The 19,076-nt window shown below is 42.4% G+C and overlaps 1 protein-coding gene across 1 annotated transcript; it reads right to left on the bottom strand.

The window, feature by feature from the left end:
- Positions 1-8,294: 8,294 nt before the first annotated feature.
- Positions 8,295-17,134, bottom strand: st8sia3 (ST8 alpha-N-acetyl-neuraminide alpha-2,8-sialyltransferase 3). Its single transcript, XM_072497363.1, has 4 exons — positions 16,956-17,134; positions 12,904-13,026; positions 11,313-11,870; positions 8,295-9,920 (listed from the first exon to the last, which is right to left on the bottom strand). Exons 1-4 carry the CDS (start codon positions 17,132-17,134, stop codon positions 9,635-9,637), a joined length of 1,146 nt encoding a protein of 381 aa, XP_072353464.1. The 3' UTR covers positions 8,295-9,634.
- Between the last annotated feature and the right edge of the window lie 1,942 nt (positions 17,135-19,076).

The raw sequence follows: 19,076 nt of genomic DNA on the forward strand, positions 1-19,076 counted from the left end.
CGATCTACCTCGCCTTTCTGCTCTCTCTCCAGGATCCTCTTTCTATCCAGTATTTTATACGACGTCTAGGGGCCGACAGAAAATGCTGCCACGCAGTTTCCCAGCGTGATTAATATAAGACCTAATTTCATTCTGGTTATTGTGGATGACCAAACTTTATATCTCTCGGTTTGTCACCTTCCAAGTTAAATCCGACTTCGCTATGAAGTGAAAAAATTAGCAATACGGTCAATGAAGTTCGATTTGTTTAAATAATCAATCTGTACAATGAAGAGTTTCCCTGCACACTGGCTGTGGCTTTACCGATTCAATACAAGCTCTGCCCGAATTGTTTCCAGTGCTTCTCTGAACTGCTTTAATAATCTCGAGTATAACATTTTGCTTAATTGAAAGTTGGCGAACTGTGGCAAAATATTGAAAAGTGCAAACCCTACCATCCGGGAATCCGGAAATAAAAGCGGGAAATGCTGCTCATATACGGCGGGTCTGTCAACATTTGAAAGGGCGAAGATGGGTTAATATCTCAGGTGGAACGCTCCAACCACCCGACCTCACTGCTACAACAGAGTAGGGGAGCTGGTTGAGTAAATACACGCTGGCAAATTCGGGGTAAGTTCTAAGTTGTATAGCCGAAGGCAAATCGTGAATAGACCATTCTCGAAATCCCACCCTCTCTTTGGCCACACCATGAAAAGAAAACGAACAAATCACCTTGATAAAAGTCGCTATTAGCCCGATTAATCTTCCCTGCTTAACTTGAGGCCTGCCCCCATTTAATTGGAGGAGATTCCCCGACTGGAAATCCAGCCCCGTCTGCAGCACGTCTAAAAACTAACTAAATAGTTTCATTTTCCGCAATAAAGAGACGGAAAACCCTCTAACTACAATTTATAAATGCGCACTTACAGTTTTGTTTCATTTCAACATGCTCACAGAGATTGACAATTGTGTTAGCGCAGAATGTCCTACAGTTAAAAAAAAGATGAGTGCTTGCGGGTCGATCTGAAATGTTTTATTTGGTTCTCTCACAAACCATCTGGCATGTGAGTGCAATGGGTATTGATTGAGCTCAGTTTGCCGCAGACCCCATGCTAGCGTTACTTGCAAATAGTCAGCCCATGCATGCATCTGTGCGCTAGCTGCACCAGGAAGAACTCCCCCCCAAAAATAAAGACTGCTCAAACTATACCAACGGGGCCTGTGGTAAGTGACCGTGTTCCTTTGCAGTTTGAAGTTCCATTGTAACATCGCTGTCTTCATTGGCTATCTCCAGAAAAGTAAAACCTTGCGTTTCTATTAGCTGGTCAACGTTACAATTTAACCCCTCGATGTTGATCATTTAATACGAGCGCAGCAGCCCTTAATGCCCACCATTCAGTTTTCTGAAGTGAAAGCATTTGCTTAGGAAACCGAGACAAATGAGGGGTGGGGGAGGGGAGAGGATGGGGTAAATTGTGTAATAAATCATTTAAAAAATGTTCTTACTGGTGTATGCCATGAAATAAATTATTGTTTTCCAATCTGTCTAAATTCAACCCAACTACGCGCGAGTATTCTTAAATAAAAACATCCATGTTTCATTTATTTGTACGTGTCTATTATCTTATTGGTGTTTTGAAAGCTGGCTGCATCGTGCAGTCGTGAAGTTGATATCAAATGTGTGCTTTATTCCGCAAACATTGAGAGTGCGGGCCGTAACTTTTCACAGTGTCAGGAATCCCAGCTCGCCATTCTATCTTTCATTTTAATCAGTTAACAGGGAAACGATAAGAGAGAGGGGGAAAAAAATAACGTTTCTAACCAATTCAACTCTTGAAATTGCATTCTCACGATTGCCAAGCAGAATTCTGGAGCGTGTCTAAATCTTTTCTGATATTCAGAAAAAAGTGTTTTATTATTTTTAACTGAATCAGTTGTAGTTAAGCATGTTTCTACTTAACCCATTGAGACGCAGTTCCAAGATGGTTCAGGCAAGATATAAAGCAAACAAGGCCATAAACTATTTCGTTATTTGCTACTAAGGATTTGCAAAAGTCTTGGTAGAAATACGCTGGCCAAAGAAGACACGATTCCACCCTGGGAACGTTCAACTTTGGGGAATAATTTTCCTTCCCAGTGTACGTTTAAAGCGGGTTAAATACATTGTTCTGCTGGCTCTCCAGTTTAATTGATGGAAAGGTTGATAACCGGGAGCTGAGCGAGTGCAGGCCAGAACTTTGCACCATCAGCACTGAAACTCAAGTAGCTTCCCTAACAATCCATTGTCAAGGAGTCAAGCAATGGAGACAACCTTTGGCGCGAGGCACCTTTGTTAAAAGGCAGCTACGCGTGAAATCCGTTTTTATTGTCCCTTACAAAAGGAAGCAGAAGTCGCAGTTGATTTTAAAAGGCCGCCCAAATGCAAAGCTGCTTCACATCTGGAGTTGGCAGCGTTTAGAGAGTGACCTTCCATGTGTGCCATTAAAGTTTCATTTCGGCCAGAGACTTGCGCTTCTGGCGAGATTGAGAGACTTGAGAGTTCAGAGGCTGGCATTTTTGTACTTTTGTTATTATTTTAATGTTACATTGCCAACAAGGAATTGCCATTCATTTTAAAAAATGTATTTTTCAACTGATGTACCCTTTGTTGTGCCCCCCCCCCCCTCCACCACCACATGTTTTATTGTGTTTTACTATTACAGCGCGTAATCATTTAAAAACAAATAGTTAGTCTGAAGACATTCCAGCCAAGATCACGAAGTTCGTGTAAAGTTTTATAAAGAGCGTCAAGCACGACACAAACTATTTTTCAGCTAATAACAGACTTGGGAAAGTTCTGAATACAATATAACCTTGCATGCAATATACCTGATGTATCATGTTGTCAGACAGGTGATTGTCAATGAATTGAAACGTACATGAAATTCACAGTTAATGTGTTACATTGACTCTCCTTTTCTAACAATTAACCTGCAAAATTAACATCCCTATATTTCATATTTCATATTTCATTCTCATTCTAATAGGTGGAAGTTGTGCTTTTGTTGTCAGGAAGTAGCCAACCCTCCCTCAACAGCTCGTGTATCAAACTAATTAATAATCCTGGCATTAAAAATAAAGAACTTTCAAATTGTTTGAAATCTCATTGTTTAATCGGGATTGTACATAAACCGGATGACAACGAGCTCTCTGTTTGCGATAGATAGATGGACTAAATATGCATTGCATAACTGAACTAATGTAAATTCTTTCAAGTGCTTAATGTACCTGAGAGTTTTGTTTTGTTTGCATTAAAACTGCTCAACACTACTTAGGCACAGTAAAATCTGACCACTATATATATTGTAATATTGTCAGCCTTGACTCAATGTTTATCGTTAGGAGTATTGCAAAATTATTACTTTTTGAAAATATTCGTTCTGGCCTAGAAACCGGTGCCTTCCTGTAGCCAAACACAAGAATGAAACGACATTCTTTGTTAGATGTTTATGTTTCATTGTATTGTCTACTCGAAAGAGGGGGGGGGGGGGGGGGGAGGGGGGAGCAAATGAGATTTATGTACGAAGAACTGTGCAGAGGTCCCGTGTGGAAGAGACACGCGCCACCCCCTACCCACTCCGCCAAGTGCTAACACAACAGATGTTGGTAAGAAAGATTCGGGGGACACGCTAAACTTGAAGACGTCGAAACTGGCGACACTCTGCTGGCCGTGACGGGCTTAAACTCCAATCTTATTGAGAACCGCGCATATGCAAAAGTGAATAATCGCTACATTTTCTGGCTTTCTCGCATTCTAAAGTTGCCGGATAACGAATTGCTCTAACAAATAGTCACTGATCCATGGGAGGAATGACCGAGAGGAGCTGGACTGCCCAGCTTGAATGTTTAGCTCGCTCCTACACAGTACTGCCATTATCTAATCATTAACACTGGAGTGAAAGACATTAAGAAATTGTTCAAAAAAAAAAGCTACCTAGTGCCAAGAATTTACAAAGTTTTCGTGCAAATACCCTATTTCCTTTGCTACCGCAATATTTTTAATAGAGGAGAAACGTCCCTGGCTGGAAAAGGACAAGAAGAGATTAAGGATTAAAGTTTGAAAGTTGCAGGACTTTGACCTAATTCATTCATTTTTATTTTAACAGGCGTGCTTTTCATGTAGAATCAAAACCCTTATGAGTTTCGTTTCATTTTCTGACGCCTGGAGCAACGCTTGCTTTAATCATAAGTTTTGATTTCATGTTATCGATTAGTGTGTAAAACAGATCCAATTTACAAACCAAGGAGGAGTTGCAGTTCTTCCATTGCCAAGGACCGAGAAGGGTCCACTTATTTCCATTCTTTTATTGGGCATTTTTTACAAACCCGGATTCATCCGGCGTAATGGCAGGGGTAAATATAATTTAAATACATTTTCAATCAGTTATTGAGAACTGCCTGAAACCTCAGGAAAATAATAACTTCATTTTATCACGAATATGTGACGAACTTTTGTTGAGATTAATGGTTGTATGGTGACACTATTTTTGCAATTTGTTTTAAACGCTCCCTTTAAATAAATACAGCATAAGGCAGTTAACAGCGACTAACCCCAATTGGACCAATTCCCTTTGTACGATGCCAGTAGGGAAGGTTTTGAAAGTTAGTTCAGTTCCAATGTCACACTGTAATTGGCGTCACTGTGCTTAATTATTCTCACTGATAGCTACGCGTTTTTGTATAATTTAAAGCTTATACGCACTGGGTGCAGTGACTCGTGCACTTTGCTCTTTCCTATTTTTGTCTGATCCATTCTGAGGCTGGGCTTAATCGTTTATTAATTGCATTGCAGTTTTGCAACACAACTGATAAGTAATGGATTAGTAACGTCCGTTTGTGAAATGTTAAGAAACAGACCGGCCTGACTCCATTTTTATCTGGGAACATTTTTCTATCGCCTGGCAGTGTTCTGGCTGCTGATTTTACAGTTGCCCTGGGTATGTGGTTAAAGGCAAAGATTTCCTGGAGGGAAATTATCCATACGCAATTAATATTTCAAACCACACCACAGAACACAACCCAGTTCTGTGCAGATCTCATCTGTCCAAGAGATTCGATCTGAAAATAACATACTCAAAAGTAACCGTGTTTCGGGATGAAAGGTTGATAGATTTAAGTCATTGAAAGGGCCTACACATTTACATGATTTCTATACTAACACTGCGAATATATTATAATATTTATCCCTGTGTAACGTGCACAATTTAGTTAATTGAAGGAATGATGCATTTTTTCAAACTGAATTTGCACAACGAAATTACATCTGTATATTCCAGTGGAACTTATTGGTGATCGGATCGGTAAAAAATGAACAGGTATTATGGAAAGGGAGTCCTCAAATTGTACTGCAATAATTAGAAAGATCAAACTATGCCGTTCGATTGTGAGAAACGCCAATTCAAACCAGGTGGTATCCATTATATTAGTCCTAAGTTATTTCCAAAAGATAACATAAAAAGCAAGAGACTTTTTTTGTTGCAATTTTACTTGGACCTTGCGAATATGAAAAGCGCACATTCAGGTTTACCTGAAGATTTCGGTATCTTTTAGCAGTCCGCGCAAATAATCCATTTGTTTTGCAATCTCCAACGGGTAAAACTTCTGAATAAATAACAAGAGTTTGTTCGACGTGAAATATATTTTACATATCCCTGGTCTGGTTATAGTTTTTTAGGCTAGGAATAGTTTATATTATTTAGTGTCTGCTGTACATTATCGCATTTGAAAAAAAGATCGAGAAATAACATATGAAAGTGCAGACCGGATCTCTCTAAAGTGAATACACTTCTACACATGGTCACCTGTCCACGAACTGGAGCACAGACAAACACACGCTGATCCTAGATGCAACATAGTTGACAGACACACCCATTACTCATTAATAAACGAAATAGGATTGCCCCCCTCCCATTAACATATTTCCTGTAAATCAAATGATGAATTTTAATTCCTGATTTAAATAGCAATGCATGCACAGAAAATGTATATTTTCAACGACTTGTAAGATGCAAGATTCAAGTACTTAGGGATATGCGAGAAGCCATATAGGGTGTTGTAATTTAGGATTTTTGCAGGTGTTGAGAAACTTTTCCTGTATGGATTGATGGGCGCTGAGAATTTAATAGTATACGCGTTGAATACGTGTGTGGGCGTGTGTGTGTGTGTCCGGTGCTTGCCGAGCAATACTGAATAAGTTGCTCACTGGTTTCTCAATGTTAGACCTGATAAACAATTATATGTATCAACGTACTCCAGTTTATTCGACCATCGTAGCTTCTCTCTTGCTCGGAGCTCTGTAGTTCTCCCTCTTGTGAGATTGCTGTCGATAGGACATTGAAGAGGAACTATTCACAAACAGTATGGACCTCCCTGATGCTGCAGCTTTAACCTCTTGCAGTGCCAGTTCTCTGATGTCCACCATTGTTAACGCATGGCAGTGAAAGTGACTGAAACCTAAACCAAATTACACGGAGTAATTATATTCCTCCGAACTCGGCGTATGTGTTCAGTAGGTACAACGCTGAATTCAGACAGTACAAGTAGAAAGTACATGCCAACTGCAAACTTTACCATATCTGAAAATATAAGTGTATAGTGTGTCGACATGGTTAGGATTATTAAAGAGGCAACGTTCTGTTACCCTGACAGTCGTTAATCCGGAAATGCTAAGGAGTCGTACCCTTGCAGTATGTTATACCTGTTATTAACATATATCAGGTACAGTTCGTTCAAATACACCTATCTAAATCTTTATTAACTTGTTTCATAATTAGACATTTTCTAATAGACCTGGTCACGCGGTGTGAGTTTTAATAGAAAATAAGCACGGGCTTTCTAATAAGAATAATTTAAATAATTGCATAGAAGGGAGACTTCACTGGGGCTGGTCAAATTTGCAAATAACATTTGCAGATATATTCTTGAATTAAAAACTTTCAGACACCAATCATAATTGATGCTCATAAAACGCGTGTGAAATGTTCTGGTTTTGAGGAATAGAAATGATCCCACTCTTCATGTCACTTTGCACCATTCATTTTGTATGTGTTATTGGTTATGGGTTGTGCGGCGGGATTTGTTTCTTTCGTTCCATGATAAGAATTAATTTAAAACATTTGTAAAATATTTTTGATGCGGCAGAAAAGGGAACGGGGGGGGGGGGGGGGGGGGGGGGGGGTTTAAACAACTTCCATCTCCCGGTTTTGGCGAGATTCACATCTACGTGTCTAACCGCGCAAGGCCGGCTCGCTGATGGTAGGCGGACACCTTGATTAATGATATGGATTGTTTAAAATATTGATCAAATGACCGTGGTTGACTCAGTAAAACCAAAGATTGAACTGAGGGAGAGCAACAGTCAGCATTCTCCTGTCCCCCGTTTCAGCAAGGATAGGAGGAAGTGGGGCAGTGCGAAATAAATGAAACATATTAAGGAGTCTAACTTGCAGGACAACATTGACCAACACGAGAAAGGCGGTCAAATACAAACAGGGGAATTGGAAAGGCGCGACCGACATTGTCACAAAATGGGAAAATTCCTCGTATTTGTGTGCATACTGTATTTAGGGAGAGACGGTGTAATTCGTGGGGCTAATCAATGGGTTAAAGTTGGCTTACGGTTAACCAACTACACCTTAGTTTACCTGCTATTTATACGCATCTACCATATGAAACCCCCAGATCTCAAATTTCCCCAAAGCTCCACCTCGGAAGGTCTGCAAGTAAACAAAACTTTAAAAAAACATTTATTTTCAACGCACAACCCCACTTTCCCTCCTTCAAGCCGGCATTGAGGTATTAAACCGCCCCGTTTAAGGCAATTTGAAAATAACAATTTTAATTCTGCACCAATGTCAAGTCAGACTCGGTTTGTTGTAACCCGTTGAGGACATTCTGGTGTGGAGCGGTGCTTTTTAAAAAAAATCCTGTAGCTGGACATTTATTTTGGGGCAAGCTCATTCTGGTGTTTGAACATTCATGTGCACCTCGTTGTGGTCATTACTTTTCTGTCTACAGTTCGAAGACGGTAACCTGTTTATTTTCACAGTGCTGCACACGATTGTAGCCAAGATAACTACAATAATATGCTCTAAGCAAAGTAGACCTACTCATGATACTGTAAATGCAAATCGAGTTTTAAAAAAATACAGATAACTTTTTCTCATGTTTTTGTGGAGCTCTATGCGGTGTTATTATCAATGGGTGAGCGAAGTACTGATTCAAATGTCCTTATACAGTCGCCAACAACTGGTCATGCCATTGAAACAAAATTCTCACAGAATTTAATAAGTAATTTAATATAGATGAACAATAGCAGGCATGAGAAAAATATTTACAGACAAGAATCAATAAAATTCTTCAATTTCGCAATACAACATAGAATTGAGATCACCTCTTGAAAGCCCTGCTTTAACACAGCGGCAGTTACTTAAACCAGCAAAAGAAAAAGTATTCAATATAACTTCAATACTCATTTGTCTCTTTTGAAGCTGTGAAGGAAGTAAAACGTCTTTTTTAAAGTACCGATACAAAAGTAGTACATTTACCGTTCATTGGATGTTAAAAAGAGTGCCACGTACATACAAAAGACTCGCATGTCCACTTTGACAGCCATGTAAGATATGCTATATCAACAGGACTTGGAGAGATATCAAATGCTTTCCATTTACGGATATGTTTAAATAAACAATTACTTTGCAATCCTCTTTCATTCTCCGATACTCGACCGTTCCTTCCAGGGTCTAACTGAACTACAAGAAGAGCGTTGTGGAGACTCTTTTCTGCTTGAACCGTTGTTGGTGGTGATACTCATTATTTTACGGCCTACTGGGTCTTATAAATCAGCCAGCGTACATGGAGTTGGCTGGCTGCTTCCTGTTAAAATATTTGAAGAAATTGACCTCAAACTTGCAACACCAAAAAAAGGACAGGTTCTGAAGTAAGATGATTGGAGCAACTCCCGTGCGGAGCACGCTGCAAATGCAGACGGCGTGGCTTCATTATCTTGACACTATTGAAACAGGCAAATATCAGGTAACAAAAGTCCCTGGGCAAAATCACTGGGTTATACCCCCCCCCCCCCCGCTTTAATATATATATATGTATTTAATGTATATATTTTTCACTGCGTTCTGTAAAACAACCTGAGCGGTTTTAATAGGAGGGTTTATTTCATTTTAATTGGCGGGACTTGAGATTCGCTGGTGAGGCCACCATTGGTTAACTTATCCCTAATTTGATTGGATGCCACCTCCAACATCCCAGGGCCGGATAATGCCAGGCCATTCCCTCTCACCATCTGCCAGTTGATACCGAAAAACATGTTCTTGCTGTCCAATACATTCATTCGGTTATTTGTAAAGGAAAGGTCCAACCTTTGGTCAGAGGTTGGGCAAAAGACCCAACAAAGGCCCAAGCGCTCCCCAGTCTACAATAAATGTTTACTACACGGAGGTACACGGAAAGTCAGGAGCAGATGGGTGGCACAGTGTTCGAATGGATTGGAGTTGTGTTCCACGAAGCGTCGCCGAGGCGTTGGGTACAAAAATGCACTTTGAAACATAAACCGAACAAGAATGAAAACGAAGAAATGACTTGGCACTTCAAACGCATCCCATTAAGAAGCACAGTGTGAAAGAGTCAGCTTGGTCAGGCCGTCGTTGTGCAGTTTGAACAACAGCTTGAATTCTGCCGGAAGCTGATGGGACTCTTGCCATTTGGTGGTGAATTTCGTCCCCTTTTTGTCATAGTAGTGATAGGGCAACTCCTTCCCCGTGTTGGGATCCCACGCGAAAGGCCAAAATCCGTACAGGTGAATCTCCTCGCAAATGGCAGAGGCCAATGTGTACATCAGGATGCCTGTACTTAGGCGCTTTGGCGCCAATTGTTTAGTTTTCCAATATCTGTTCAATGGCAAAGCAACAAAATGTTAAACAAAACGAGTGTTCAATTAACAAAAACAATTTGGTGGATTTATTCAATAATAATAACTGCCCCCCCCCCCCCCCCCCGATTTGTCCTTCAATTGATCTTCTACTCTTTTCTCTATGCCCTGTTGCCACTTTCTCTTCCACCGGTTTTCCTGTGTGTGAGTTGTTCCCAGACTGACCTTTGTCTTCCACATGCTTACATTCCCAGCATAGCTTTCTGTATGGGGTCCACTAAACGAATTATTTCTCTATCTTAATATCCGATTGGAATTTCAAAACTTTGATAACACTCTCAACTCCCCCCCCCTCCCCCGCCGCTGTAAGCCACCTGGGCTTCGTGTGGCGCAGATGAGGCCATGGTTTGGGAACTGGTGGAAACCCAGAGTCTGAACCCGGATCCAGGACCAGGGTTACAAAGGGGGGGGGGGGAGGTGGTAGGGGGCCCTAAGCAGATGTATATTATTGCATAAACATCCAAAATATTATTCTGAATCCATCATTCCAAATGTTCATGCAAATTTCCAATAGGCGAATGATTTTCCTGACTTCCGGTGCTAAGATAAACACTTAATAGTTTAATTAATCCCGATATTCAGAATTGAAGTTGTTTGTGAAGAATAGGGGGGGGGGGGGGGGTACACGAGTCATCTGGGCTGCGGGGTGGAGCAGTGGTTTGGCTTGTGCCCGGGAAAGAAAGCAGAATTTCCCGGATGGCAGAGCTTGAAGTGGAGGTTGGTGGGTGAATCCAGGATCAGATGCTGTGGGCGTTTGGACACAGCAAAAGGGCGGGGAGAATGTCCTCGGTGGTCCACGGCGGAGACTAGAAATGAGGCGAGAAAGGTGATGAACAGGGCCAAGGAATTGGAGCTGTGCGGGAGGGACTGGAGTGAGGGTGGCCCTGAATTCAGGATGCTATGGAACATGTGGAGAAACACTTGAGCGATTGGCGGATAAAATGTCTTTTCCATGTGCACGTCTGTGATTATTTTTAACTTTAACATTTTAAAACGGTGATTACTATGAAATAAATGTCACTTTTCGGGAATAAACAGTGGGGCGAATAATGAGTTTCCAGGCAGTTTTGCTCCAAGACTTCTGGCCCATATGGGGTGGGAGATACATTTGGAAGGAAGGCTTTTGAACAACGTTTCGGAGAAGGCACAGGTTGAAGAAAGCGTGGAACCCGAAACCAATGAGGAACAAGGCGGTCGGCAAACAAAGAGAAAAGAACAGCAGGTTAAAACCCAGCTTGCGTTATCAGAATGAAACGATTGAAGGCTATAATTGGAATACCTGACATGAACTATCTTGGGAATATTTATGGAAGTGGCATGTCAAAACATCCTTGAACCTCAGCATACTTACTTATTGATATGTTGCATTATATTCCCAGGCCAAGCCAATTGAACCTTCAGTTGGGCTCTGTGCTCGATAAAAAAATCTACCAACGTTCTTGTCACCGGAGCGGAAGTGTGGAAGAAAAAAGCGGGGATCCAGAGAATGGCTCCATCCAGCTTTTTGAGATTCAGGAAAAACTTGTTTCGATCTTGGATCGTTAGCAGGTTGTTGTAGTACTTTTCCAGGATGCTTGGGTTGAAGGTGGTGAGGTTGGTCTTTTTGCCGACATCTTTTTCGAAAGATTCAGTCGGGGCGAAATTGCAGCGGAACACGAAATCGGATTTATCGATGTCAGCTCCGCAATGGCTCCCGATGAGGATGCCACTGTTCCCCACCACCGCACACGTGTTGTAGTGCATCTTTAAGATGGGCGGCACATCGGGGAGCAACGATCGGAAACTATTGCTGACGGAAAATACGTATTTGTGGTTGGAATAGTCATAATGCAGCAATTGTCCAACTCGCACGTTTTTCTTAACCAAGGTGAAATTTTTATAAATGTCGACATAGCGACTGATGTCTTTTCTGAAATAAAAGTTAAATAAAGAACGAGTTAATTCAGTTCACTCTCGAGAATGGATTTGAATTCAGATCGCAAACTTCTAGGAGGCATTTCTCAGTAGGTTTGAACTGTTAGAGAAATAAATGGAACCAAGGGAGGAATCAAACATCCTGATTATTAAAACCCTTCCTTTTGAGAAGCTGTAACTTTGAAATATGCCTATTACTGATAGCGCAGTGAGACATCCCATTCACACTCTTATTGGCCGTATCTCTAATCGTGACTTGGAATACTTTTACATAACTTTGTTCAACTTCTTTCATGGGGGTTGGGATGTCAGTGGCAAAGTCAGCATCTATTGCCCATCCCTAATTGCCCTTGAGCTGAGTGGCTTGCGAGGCCATTTAAGCAGTTAAGAGTCAACCACATTGCTGTGGGGTTGGACCATGACATGTAGACCAGACCAGGTAAAGACGTCAGATTTCCTTCTCTGAAGGACATTGGTGAACCAGGTGGGTTCACCACAATTGATAATGGTTTCATGGTGACCATTACTGAGATAGCTTTTAATTCTAGATCTATTCATTGTGTGGTTGTCGGATTTGAACCCATGTTACCATGAGGCCTGGACCTCTGGATTATTAGCCCAGTGACCGTACCCATCTCCCCCATAATGTACCCAAACCAGAAAATACTGGACAATCTCAGCAGGTCTGACAACATCTGTGGACAGAGAAGGGAGCTTCTGAGTCTGGGTGACTCTTTGTCAAAGCATTCTCGAAACGTCAGCTCCCTTTTCTCTCCACAGATGCTGTCAGACTCGCTGAGATTGTCCAGTATTTTCTGATTTTGTTTCAGATTCCAGCATCCGCAGTAATTTGCTCTTCTCTCCCATAATGAAGACTGCACCAGGACTCTGATTTTATTTGAAGACCTCCCCATTATAGGGGGGGGGGGGGGGGGGCAGTGGAGGGAGCATGAGAACTTCTGAAAATATGAAATAAAGAGGAAAGAATTATATACACTTGGAACTTTGCACTTTGCAGAGTGACTTGCCTTTGTTTTAAATAGGAAGTTGTGTTGAAAGCCCACTTCATAGGTTTCCCACGAAGATTGTCGTTAAGGCCACTTCCAGCTGGCAAAAAAGAAGGATCCAGAAACTTCAACGAAAACTGTGACCTGAAGGAAGAATCGCCACCAATGTTTAGAGCATTGCCTTCTGGGTTCATCCATGCCACTCACCAATTTACACGGCTCGGTTGACGAAAGAACTGGATTGGCTACAAACATTTGACTGATTACAATAAATAAGCGTTATTTCAATTTATTGATAGCATTTATTTGATCATTTCTAGGCTCGTGTCCAGAAAGCGCACGCGCAGCACCCCCCCCCCCCCCCCCCCAAGACAACTTTCCAAACAGAGGCGTCAAGTTACTGATCAAACCAAGTTAGGGCGGAAGATTCGACAAATTGCTTAGTTCAAACGCCTCGAGCACTCGAAACCATTTCCTGTACCCCAGCAAACTGTTCTTGATATCTGAAAATATATCCCTGCCCTATTGCTCTTACTAGTATTTTTTGCAATTTAGTTCTTTCCGTCTGCAACTTTCAGCTGGGTCCCTCTGGGAGATCTCCCTTGTACAGACCCGCTGCTGCTGCCTCCCATGTAATAACGCCTTTTCATCGGGGGCCAGTGTACCCTACAGGTCCCATTGTCCAATTTGCTGCTGTTTCATCCTGAGAACCCCTCTCCAGCTTTTCCCAATTAAATGCCCGTTCCGTGAACGCGAAGGAAACCAAGGGAGGAACATGTTGCTCAGCTGAGACAAGCTCCTCTTTCTGGAATTACTGACCCGTCTTCCCATTTGCATTCTGAACGCTCCTGTTTCTTTTAGATTTAGATTTATTGTCACGTGTACGGAGGTACAACGAAGAGTATCGTTCTGCGCACAGTCCAGGCAGATCGTTCCTCCTGGTATTTTTGACTCTATCAGTTAACTAGATTATCCCAAGCATTTCCTCTTTTAAGGATATAAATGTGGTTTAATTCGCCCAATTTTAATCCGGGCCGTCGCACCTGGAATATTAGGCATCGTGTATTACTTTTTCAAACTCAGTGATGTTTCCCCCTCAGTCATGTTTTCGTTCTTCATTGTGGGGACTGCATCTCTTTAATCTTTCAGTTGACACCTGTGACCAATCTTGTTATTGCACCCACTACATCTGAACAGGCGGAGCAAAGTTGTCACTGGTCGCATGTATGGTCAACATAGAAACAAACATAGAAAATAGAAGCAGGAGGAGGCCATTCGGCCCCAAAGCCTGCTCCGCCATTCATTACGATCATGGCTAATCATCAAGTCCAAAACCTTGATCCCCCCCCCCCCCCCCTCCAACCCTTGATCCCTTTAGTCCCAAGAGCTATATCTAATTCCTTCTTGAAATTACCTAACGTTTTGGCTTCTGGTCTATGTACATATATATTATATACATATTTCTATAGCCCCAACAGACATGGATTTCCACCGGCCAGTTAAGTATCCTAAAATCTTAATATATTTTATTTAAATTGCTTTTCTACATTGTTGAATCAATAGCCTCTTCCTTTCGAACCTTCACGTATTCTGATACTTATCTTCTGGTTAGTATTTTCATTTCCATTCTGCTTACCCATCCTTTTACCCACCTCTAAGTACTACTCTGGGTTCTCCTGATTTTCAGTTTTATTTGCACCTTCTTGTTGTTTAGTGACTTTCTGAGAGTCTAAATAAATGGTATTTTCCAGAATTCCACTACCTAGTTGATTTACAACATAGTCGGGATGGATCCAGGAGATTTATCTGTCAGGATCTCCTCTGCTAAATCCAGGCTAACTGCTTCTTATGCACATTCTGCTATATAGGTACTTCTCCAGCCAACGCCTTCCTTTTTCCCCTATCCTAACACATGGTGGGTGGGCCTACAGTGATCAGGTCAGATTTGATCCCTCTTTTTCCAATATGCATAGCAGATTTACTAGCTTCCAATTCTGAAACGTCCTTAGTTGTAATGATTCTTTGACATTCCTTTTCATTTCCTGGTGTGCTCCCTTTGTAGCAGTTATGCAGATGTGGAGCTACTTGCTGGTGTCAATATGTTGACCCCGGAATCCATGTTTCATGCCTACATGACAACAGTGACTGCATTACAAAAGTAGAGTTTTTCACTGCCTGCCAACATGTTGGGCCGCCCAGAGATTGTAAAACATCTTAGATTAATACAAGTCTTTCTTATGAGGGGCTTTTGAAATGCATGGTGTTCCATTTTAGTTAGCTCAATAACAATGGATTCAATATTATCTACTGCATTTCTACTTTTGACAATGCCCGATAGAACTCATCACCTGTCCTGCTAATCGAATTGTTAGTTTTAAATTTGCTTGATTTTACACTGGATCCTGTTCCTGGCCTCTGTAAAATATTTATCTGTAGTTGAATCTTCTCTTTTACTTAAGGGCGCAGTAAGGTCCATTGTCATAATTCTGACCGACTGTGCATACTGGTTTTCTTGCCCCTCAATTGGTTGCCATTCCTTCAGCAATTGTGGCTCCACTGTACCTCCTCCCTTTGATGACTCTTAAATCCTACCTCCCTGACCAAGCTTTGAGACACTCATTGCAGTGTCTCCTTTGGCTCCATATCAATATGTGTCTGATTACTTTCTTGAGAAACATACTGGGATATTTTGCTACATAAAAGGCGCTGTACAAATGTAAGTTGCTATCTATGTAAAAGAACCTTCATATAAATCAATACCGTGAACTAACTGGCTAGGACAAACAACGTTTGAAAGGTTGCACTGTAACATCTCAATTCCAGAAACTGTAAGAATTACCAACCTCACCCCCCGGCCCCTACGTGACCCCCCCCCCCCCCCCAACACCTCCCCATTCCAAACCTCGGATTATTTACAGGAACATTTAGAACAGATGTCCCTTGATGTTCCTGTACAGAATAGAATAAGAGAATCCCCTACAGTACTGAAGGAGGAATTCGACCCATCGAATCTGCACGGACCACCCTACACAGACTCAATCCCCACCCTATCCCTGTAACCCCACCTAACCTTTGGACACTTAGAAGCCGAAGATAACTGGCACAAAGTTGTGCTGTCTAGGTTATAAAACCACAATTTTGATAATAGGTCTTAAGAAAGGCATGGAGTAGATAGTTTTAGAATTGAAAGGCAAGGGGATTAATTACACCTTCGGATGGGCATTACAAAAAAAAGTCCCAAAACCAGATTCCTTGTTTTTTTTAAAGGAAGATGGTCATTTGGTTATGACGCTCCCCAATCAAGCTCTGCATCTCGTCTTCAGATTTGAATGTCAAGTCAGTTTTGCACAAATTTTCTAAGCGTGCTGATGCCAGCAACGCTGCAGCCTTTGCACAACACAGATGTTATTTCTTTTAGAGATACAAGGGTGGACGTATTTGATGGTATGATATTTGTCATCACAATGAAACCTAGACAATTACACTTTTGTTATATGCACACATGCAGCAACAACTCCGACTGAAGCATTTGCCTCCCCCCCCCCCCCCCTCTTAAAGGAGGAATGACGGTGCTGTGGGAAATAATCAATACCCCAGAGACAGCGGGAGCGAGGGATGCAGCACCGCCAGGCCCCGCGAGGACCACTGTGCGGATAACAAAGCGACAGACAGCTGCACATCATTCTGCAAAGGACGACAATCCATTTATGTTGCAAACATCTGGTATAGCCTCCCCCACGGCGTGGAGGCGGGGTATATAGGTCTAAAATATGCCAATTCCACAGTGGTGCCTGAAGGTGGTTGGGGGGGGGGGAGACTGAACATGTCAGCATCACAACACGCACCCAGATGCTGCCGGCCCGCGAGGGCGCACGGGCCTGCTCCTCTCACACACCATTATTACTGACTGAAAAATAAATAATAAAGGTTTTTTTTTGGTTTGAAGGGTGAAGTCAATCGATTGGGACGCAAGTCGGGCACCGGGGCTGCAAACTGACAAAACGTCTAATTTTTTTCCCAACAGATTCTGTTGACTTTGATCCCAGGCATTTTAAAAAAAAATCTACACTTACCGAAATCCACTGTGTAACATGTAAAGCCGTGGGCCGGCTGAACCGAGGTATCTCGGGGTGGAGAAGAGGTTGTCCTTTTTGAGTGAGACATAGCTGATCAATGATAGAATAAGCAGAGCGACGCTTAACATCACCAAACCCAGCACACTCGCCATGCGAACCATCCTGCAAATCCTCATAGTGCAAACACCTCAACAGGAAAACGACACCAGGCCCATATCTTTTCGTTTATCTTAACAGGAGAGGGAGAGAGAGAGAGAGAAAAAAGGAAGAAAAGTAAGTCGATTATATTGATAACCTATTGTTCTGCTTTTATATGTGAAATAAAAATGGACGGAGTCAAAATTCTGCACTGCAGAAATGGTAGGTGGTTGCGTTGGTGATACGTCGCGTTGCTCTGTGATACCCCCACACTCCACATGCACACTGCACTAGCGCAGCCTCCGTCCATTCCCCGGCTGCAGACTGAATGTGACTGGAATAGGCTTTCTCCACTTACCCGATAAGCTTAAGGCTTTTATTAATGAACCCTTAGTAAATGCCTGAGTGCGTTTCAATAAAAAAAGGAGCAGCAGGGATATGCGTATTGTTACTTGATTAATATTGGCTGCATTTAGAAAAAAAAACAATTAGATCTGCCACATGGCGAATAAAGAGACAGGTATTTTGGTCGGGGTGGTGATGGTGTTGGGGACGGGAAGGTGGGGGGGGGGGGGGGGGGGGGCTAATGAATAGCAATTATGCATTTGGTAGGCAGCAAGGAAGACCTGTAAAAAATATCTTCAAGAAGCCAACACTAAGGGAAATGGGCAGACAAGTGGCAGATGCTAGTAAATGTAAGTCTTTATTTTAATATAAGGAGGGACAGTGAATGGGAGTGCACACTTTAATGACAACTTGTTGAGGGGGTACATAAAAGCCAAATAATGCGGATGCCGGAAATCTGAAATAAAAGTGGATAATGCTGGATACACTCAGCAGGTCTGGCAGCATCTGTGGAGAGAGACAGAGAGTTAACTTTTCGAGTCCACGTGACTCTTCTTCAGAGCTGATGTGTTATGCAAGTCTTTTTGTGGGGCATGTGGAACATTCCTTGTTCCAGTCCTCCTCAGGCCCCCTCCCACCACTCTTTTTCAATTGCATTGGTGGCTGTATCAGTGCTGCTTCATGCATTTGTCTGGACCTGGAAAAAATGATCAATTTTGCTTCCAGATCCACCTCTTACCTTCACATGGTCCATCTCTTTTTTAAAAAAATATAAATTTAGAGTTCCCGATTATTTTTCCCAATTAAGGGGCAATTTAGCAATCCACCTAACCTACACATCTAGGGAGGAAAGCGGAGCACCCGGAGGAAACCCATGCAGACACGGGAAGAATGTACAAACTCCACACTGACAGTGACCCAAGACCGGAATTGAACCTGGGTCCCTGGTGCGGTGTGGCAGCTGTGTTAACCACTGTGCCACACTGCCGCCCCACTTCTGGTGATAGACTGACCACCAATATTCATGACAAGCCCACCAACCCCATGGCTGCCTCAACTACAGCTCCTCACACCCTGCTTTCTGTAAGGACTCCATCCCATTCTCCCAGTTTCTTCACCCACTGTTGCACCTGGTCCAATGATGCCATCTTCGAAAACAGTGCTTCTGACATGTCTGCCTTTTTCCTCAACCAAAGGTTCACACTCACTGTAGTTGAAAGGGTGCTCAACTGTGTTTGACCCATTGCCACACCTCTGCCCTCATCCCTTCCCCTCCCTCCCAGAACCATGATAGGCTTCTTCCCATGGCACTCTCACCTGCAATCACAGAAGGTGCATCATCTACCCCTTTATCTTCTCCTTCCTGTACTAAACTTTGGTTAATCTATAGCTGGAGTACCATGTGCAGTTCTGATCGCCTCTCTAAAGGCAGGACGTGATTGCACTGGAGAGAGTGCAAAGGAGATTCCCCAGGATGTTGCCTGGGATGGAGCATTTGAGCTATGACGAGAGGCTAGGTGGGCTCAAATTGTTTTCTTCAGAGCAGAGGAGGCTGTGGGTGGACCTGCTTGAGGGTTATAAGAAATTTGAGGGATATGGACAGGGCAGATAGGAAGCAGCTGTTCCCTTTAGATC

Source organism: Scyliorhinus torazame, chromosome 3 (genome assembly GCF_047496885.1).
Source record: "Scyliorhinus torazame isolate Kashiwa2021f chromosome 3, sScyTor2.1, whole genome shotgun sequence".
Taxonomy (NCBI): Eukaryota; Metazoa; Chordata; class Chondrichthyes; order Carcharhiniformes; family Scyliorhinidae; genus Scyliorhinus; species Scyliorhinus torazame.